This window comes from Helicoverpa zea, chromosome 2 (assembly GCF_022581195.2).
Source record: "Helicoverpa zea isolate HzStark_Cry1AcR chromosome 2, ilHelZeax1.1, whole genome shotgun sequence".
In the NCBI taxonomy this organism is placed as follows: domain Eukaryota; kingdom Metazoa; phylum Arthropoda; class Insecta; order Lepidoptera; family Noctuidae; genus Helicoverpa; species Helicoverpa zea.
Genome location: NC_061453.1, coordinates 286,143 through 293,138, shown reverse-complemented (window position 1 = coordinate 293,138; position 6,996 = coordinate 286,143). Strand labels below are relative to the sequence as shown.

Sequence of the window (6,996 nt, the reverse complement as noted above, 5' to 3'; positions counted from 1 at the left end):
CTTGCTCGAGTTAATATATTTTCTCGCATATTTGACGGAGCAAGCCTGAGCATTTCAAGCCCTAAGTATTATAATTAAAGATTTTATTTTAATTATAGGGAAGTTGCTGTGTAGCTTGAATTACTATTATTATGTATTTATTGTATTTGCCAAAGACAACTAAGAGTTGGCAATGACGAGTTTTTTTAGTATATTTGGTTGATGGCAAGGGAATAATAATCTGTGCTAATATTATAAAGAGGAAAACTTTGTTTGATTGGTTGTAATGGATAAACTCAAAAACTACTGAACCGATTTTAAATATTCTTTCACCATTAGAAAACTATGTTATCTGCGAGTAACATAGGCTATATTTTATCCAGGTGCGGGCAGTAGCTCCCACGGGAGAACCCCACGGGGAAAACGGCTAGTGTTATAATATTTAACAGAGAGCTAAAATGTACTCTGTGGAGCTGAGAGAGGAAATAATTTTATTCAATAGTTTTACAAAATGATCTTATTATAGGGAAATATTAAAACTAAGTATCAAAATATTCATCCGCATCGCTGTTAGCTGGGATCGTGCCCAAAAGGCTGCAAAGGGGTTCGGTCAAAGGATATGCATTGCCATCCAGCGTGGCAATGCATATCCTTTGACCGAAGTATAGGCCAGCTCTTTGGTCACGAGTGGACTCCACTAATCGCTTACTAATTTCTCGAAAGAGAGAAAGAGCTGAGAAAGTATGAAATCTATCTGTCAAACTGACTGTTGACATTGACTTAGTCAATGATTTCATTACATTTCATGACAATGACAAATGACATTTGAACTAAAACTTGTTTACTTGTTTTTGTCTAAATGTCTACTACTACTGCCTACTGCTCTGTCTATGCTAGCATATAATACCCAACATCTAAAAATAGTTATTTGTTAAAATTTTCTTTTGTTTTAATGAAATGGCGAAAAGATCAAATCCATTTATCGAAGACTTCGTTCAACAAAGTAAAATCCACGTGGGCATGAAACAGTTTAATAATAATGAGGATAAATTGAAAAAAGTTTACGGTAATCTTTAATAATATGTATTTTTGTAGTTACCTACGTTAGAGATTTATTAACTTTATTCTCATCATGTTGTTTCATAGAACGAACTTTGTTGCTCCTATTCAAAGGCGCCAAAAAATGTCCACCAGTGATTATATCTGAAGATACAGTGAACACCTCGGAAAAGCAAGGCAAAATGAAGCAGTTGTTCATTGGTAAAGACGGTGGACTCATGCATTCTGGTAGCATGGTAAATAGCACTTTTGTATTACTTACCTTACTTATCTTGTATTACTTATATTGAAGACTAAGGCAGACATCTTTATTAGAAGTCTTCATTACAGGTTCAATGTATGTCAGGGATCAAGCAATGCTCATGTGGCAGTAAGGACGAGTCCCAGTGTGCCTACTGCGAGGTGAGCCTGTGCTGTGACTGCCAGCACATGTGCATCCGTTGCGAGAGACAACACTGCGCCTGCTGCACTATGATTGGGTAAGTACTTATCCATTTCATACATTAGAATTAACACGCCTTAGATGTCCTCTCTAAGGTATTTTAAGAAGGCTTGTGTTTAAACACCACCCAAAAAAGTACCTATTTTACTACCAAAAAAATTCTAAACGGTTACCAAAATGGATAAATGGTCACCAAATAACGTTTCCAAAAATATTATTAGGTAAAACCATTTTTTCGTATTATTGACTACTAAAAAAATAAATGGACACCTTTAAAATACACTTTAGACCAAATATTATATATTGTCACTACTTAGATGTTACCAATTATGTAATACCATGACTCCTAATTTGGTCATTTTTAACCCCCGACGCAAAAACGACGGGGTGTTATAAGTTTGACGTGTCTGTGTGTGTGTGTGTGTGTGTATGTGGCATCGTAGCTCCCAAACGGATGATCCGATCGTAATGCGGTTTTTTTTGTTTGAAAAGAATGTCATTCGGGAGTGTTCTTAGCTATGTTTGGTGAAAATCGGTTCAGGTCTTCAAGGTCATCAGCTCGTTTGTTAGGTGTGATAGGAATGTTACATGCTCAGTTTACTTGCAAGCATATGTGGGATCTAAAATTTGAAATACTAATGTCTTCTGGAACCACTGAGCTGGTCTGCTGTTAGGCCACGAAGATAGGAGACGTAACCCTGAACTGCCTTTTAGTAAACCCATCAAGTTTGGGTTCGTTTAATTTGTCTTAACTAGTTCATTTCATGTTTCTAATTGACGAGAACCTAATGCTGGAAATGGGATGTGGCGGATGAAACCTTAGAATGGTATATAACCCTGGATCACCAAAAGTTAATCTTTATTGTTTCTCACTCTGTGCAATTCTCCCAGAGCCAGTTTGTCATGAGGATTGTTAAACAGCTTCCTTTGGCTGAGATCGCATATAGCGAACCCATCATAAAAAGAAGGAAAAATTAAGGAGCTCCTTTAAAAAACCATGAAATAAAATTAAATTATAAATTTAAAAAAACCCCCGACCCAAAAAAGTACGCAATTATTATGACAAAATGTTATAAACGATAAACCCTATAAAAAGCAAAAAATAACTTTAAACACTACGTAAGTACCAACTAAAGCATGTCAGACTAAACAAAATTTTGACGTGTCGGGGGACCGCTTTTTACCTTCAAAAATACTTACATAAATCAAATGAAAACTACCTAATTACAACATTCGTATAAAAAAAACATGTATCTAAACAAAATTATATAAAAAGTTATAAGAAGGAATGTAGTAGGTAGTATATAATTACTTCTAACGTTAGGCTAACAAATTAGAGCGGTCCCCCGACACGTCAAAATTTTGTTTAGTCTGACATGCTTTAGTTGGTACTTACGTAGGTAGTGTTTAAAGTTATTTTTTGCTTTTTATAGGGTTTATCGTTTATAACATTTTGTCATAATAATTGCGTACTTTTTTGGGTCGGGGGTTTTTTTAAATTTATAATTTAATTTTTTGTTAGACTAAAAAAGCTAACGATCGCTAGAATATTTCCCAAATACCAATTAATATACTGGGGTTCCCAAACGTACGTCGCTTATTTATTGTTATATGAATTTGTGTGTAACTCAGTAGTAAAATGTAAGCACGAAACATGCAGCAAGCATGGCTTCTGTCACGGCTCCGGCACTGCGGGGCTCCGGCGGTCCCATGCGAGCTTATCGTCGCAGATGGTTTTCACGCTCACCACCGCAGCTTCGGCTTGCGCCCCTCTGCGCCTACGCGGATTTGAATTGCACTCTAGGGGTAGGGCAGACAAGACTACGTGGAGTCGGTTTTGTAGCGATTCGTTTTCGTCACTAACTTTGATTTTGGTAGTAATATTAATCTTTTAGTTGGATAGAATTTGGTGACCATTAATCCATTTTGGAAACCAAAAATAATATTTGTGCGAGATTTGCGATTTTTCTGATGTTATTTTATTTTTTTTGGATCATACTATTATATACTTTAGTGCCCTTTTAATAATGTCAATTTATTTTTTTTGGAGTTGTTTATTTTATTTGGTGCCTCAGCTTAGAGTCTTAAAAATATTTTTGGTGATCGCCTAAATTATACCCTTTTAAGAATACTCATGTTGAAATATTTTAACACATTCAACACTGCCATGAGTATATGGAATCACTTGCCAAGTAGCCGGCACTGTTCAAGAGACATGTTAGGTACACCTGCCAGGTGGGTACTGTATTAAACTTAGTGCAATAGATACATAAAGTCATCGAGCAAGTGTCCCATTCAAGCTTCGCAGATACTTCAAAGGAACCTAAATGAGATGGAGAAATGGCTAGGAAAATGGAGAATTGCTGCAAGTGTGTCTAAATCAGTGCATGTCACATTCTCTCTGCGCAAGGAAAATTGTGCTCCAGTGACTATAAATGGAATGCAACTACCACATCACAACAGTTAAATACCTGGGGATGCATCTAGACCGCAAACTCACATGGCATAAACACATCCAGACAAAAAGAGAGGAGATAAAATCCAAATACAGGGACCTGCATTGGTTACTAGGCAAGAACTCTAAACTGGCTGTAGATAACAAGCTCTTGATCTATAAATCAATTCTTAAGCCCATATGGACATATGGGATACAACTATGGGGTACCACCAGCGACTCCAATAAGATGATCATACAAAGGGTGCAAAACTACATCTTAAAACAAATATCAAATGCACCCTGGTTTAGCAGAATGTCAGATGTTCACGAAGTACTCGGCATACCGATGGTGAAAGAGGAAGTGAATCTTCATGCTGCCAGTTACAAAATTAGACTTCAGAAGCACCCAAACCAACTTGCGGGGCAGCTCACAATACCTGAGACCATTCGTCGGCTAAAAAAGCGGCGAGATATCTTCGACATTTAGATTACTAAATAAAAGAAAGGTCCTGCTCTACTGGGAGTAGTGACCTACCCGCCACTTAAACTCCACCTTATCTGCTTATAGTCAGGAGATCGCATGATTGCAATAAGATAAAAAAGATACATAAAGAATGCATAGTTAACCGTCTTGCTAAGTTGTTTTTAATTTTGTCTGACTAATGATAGTGGTTGTGTATCAACTAATTATATCTTCGTATGAGGAGTGCAAGTATACAAGTGTTCTTAGACATGTTTGTAGAAAATCTGTTGAGCCTTTATCATTTAGGTGATTGGGGGGGGGAGAACAACCCACTATCTATATTATACTATACTTGTGTGGGACACACATTACGACAACCACCTTGGTCTAGTTGTTGCATAGCGCGACTGCTGTGCAAAAGGTCTCGGGTTCCATTCCTGGGACGGGCCCAAATAGCTAGTTTGAGGGTTTCAGAAGCTTTGTGAAAGTGCGTGTGTGTGTGTTCCCAGCGACTTTGACCCGATCACCCGTCCATGGCCACTCGAGAACTTTTCTGCTACACCGTCACACCGGCCATCGGTTCTGCGAGCTATGTGCTCTGCTCATTGCCACTTCAGTTTTGCAATCCTTCGGGCTACTTCTGCGGATCGCCTCATTTCTGATCGATCTCGCAGAGAAACTCCTAGTACAGCCCTCTCCACTGCTCTCTGAGTGACTGAGCTTTCCTAGGCTAGGAGACAAAAATTACTCGCGGAGATGCCCTCTCCTAAATAGTGGGGGGCCGACGAGCCATTATACGCACTTTTTGAACCCGCATTTTTTTTTGAAATATCAAAAACGTCTCTATACCGTACGTTATTACTGGCAACACATGTTCAACCTTTGTCTTTCGACACTGCGGTATTGGGGATGATAAGATGTTACATAGCTTCCTGCCCAGCCGAGTTGGTAATTCGAAGATTGATTTCCTTCTCGAAGTAGATCTCTTACCTAGCTGAACTGTTTGATGTATAAAATGTAAATCCCCGACACATAAAACTACAATACGTTTAGTATATTTCACCTTCAACATTACAACCTTCATTTATTTCTAGAGAGTTATCTGCTGCTTATGTGTGTTGGTGCTGAGTAAAATATGGCTGTTTTACTGAATCTTATCGTGTCTGTTATGTAATCTAGCAGTTCCTGTTTGCATTTACATGATATATGTTCACGCAGATTAGAATAATTGCAGTAACTAAAACGGTTTGTTAGAGTACACTTATTAAATACATACTTATTAAATATGTGTTGCCTAAAGCTTGTGGCACATTATAGCAGCACCGCAACAGCACGGCTCCACACCAGCATTTAAGTTGTCATTCAATTTAGAGCATTAAATCGTGTATATTATATTTCGTAATGTCAATATGAAAAAGCCAACGGCGAGCAGTCAGCGTGCTTGCCGCTTCCACACAACTTGACTCGCCGCCCGCGTGCTGACCTCATGCGTACAGCGCGCCAACGGCGTGCTAATTGCGCGCCGACTCCGAGCCGGCAGCGAAACAACGTCATTACGTCGTGTTCAATCATAACATCAATCATAATCGTCTTAAAATAATATTGAGTTTGCTGTGACAGCAAGCTTACACCTCGCGGCCGGCGCGCCGACGGCGAGCAGACAGCGCGTGGTTGGCGCGCTGTCCGCTCGCCGTAGTCTTAATTCGAGGCGACGCCGTGCTGCAGCCGTGCTGTTGCGGTGCTGCTATAATGTGCCACAAGCTTAATTCGCTTTGATATCTTGCATTGATTTATTCCTAAAAAAATATGATTAATGTACCCACCTGGCGGGATATCGGCTTTGTATAAGAACCTTATTTAAAAAATGTGTGATGTCATGAATTTCAGGTAGCAGCGCAAATATCGCCACCATCCGATAGATTGTCATGTGATGACTTGTTGTTGTTTACAGGTCTGAGGGAGCAGAAGTGTGTGTGTCTTGTTATAGTTAATCAAATATACTTACTGTATAGATGAGTCTATTACTGTTTCGTGGTGATCTGTTTTATTATAAAGCGCATAGTTACAATATTAAGAGATAATTTAAGTAAAGAGTGCAGTAGTTTTTAAGCTCAAAAAGGCTGTAACATTATTTCATAGGATTATAAGAAATAAAACACTGAATAAGGTAATGTAGTTTATATAAATTCATAACAAAACTGCTTTAACTTAAAAAAATATTCCTTCAATGTCCTGAATGACTAATCCAAACGCATAACACGTCGGATGACACATTTATACAAGTTTGTATTAAATAATTAAGGTCATGTGTAAGGGTGCGTCCACATCTGGCGAATGTGCCGCGAATGCGCAGCTCGCGAGCCGTTTGCGACCTGCCCGCGAGCTGCGCGCGTGCAGTCACACTGCAATAGCTTGGTGCGCCTCTTTAGCGCAACTCATGCAAGGCTCGTATAGAGCGCGCGATCTGCGCGCACTCAGTTCTCGCCCTTACAGTTCCGTTTATTATTTAATAAAGAGCGCGTCGCGCGCCGCCTGCGCGCTGATCGTGTACGGCGCTTAGGTCGCGCGCAAACTGCGCGCGGGTGGCGCAGAAGCGGCGCACGAACAAAAATGCAC

General features: G+C 39.3%; 1 protein-coding gene across 2 annotated transcripts; it reads left to right on the top strand.

Annotated features, from left to right (window-relative positions):
* Positions 1 to 790: 790 nt before the first annotated feature.
* On the top strand, positions 791 to 6,551 carry LOC124642597 (apoptosis regulatory protein Siva-like). 2 transcript variants are annotated; one of them, XM_047181078.1, is made up of 4 exons: positions 791 to 1,045; positions 1,126 to 1,274; positions 1,369 to 1,517; positions 6,332 to 6,551. In XM_047181078.1, exons 1-4 carry the CDS (start codon positions 937 to 939, stop codon positions 6,369 to 6,371), a joined length of 447 nt encoding a protein of 148 aa, XP_047037034.1. In that variant the 5' UTR covers positions 791 to 936; the 3' UTR covers positions 6,372 to 6,551. The 2 variants fall into 2 exon arrangements, with proteins under 2 accessions (XP_047037034.1, XP_047037024.1); XM_047181068.1 differs by having other exon boundaries at positions 1,354 to 1,517.
* Positions 6,552 to 6,996: the final 445 nt, after the last annotated feature.

Coding starts and splice junctions, on each gene's coding strand:
- LOC124642597 (XM_047181068.1), top strand. CDS start 937: ATGGCGAAAAGATCAAATCCATTTATCGAAGACTTCGTTCAACAAAGT. Junction 1,275..1,353: donor TCATGCATTCTGGTAGCATG/GTAAATAGCACT, acceptor CATCTTTATTAG/AAGTCTTCATTACAGGTTCA. Junction 1,518..6,331: donor GCCTGCTGCACTATGATTGG/GTAAGTACTTAT, acceptor TGTTGTTTACAG/GTCTGAGGGAGCAGAAGTGT.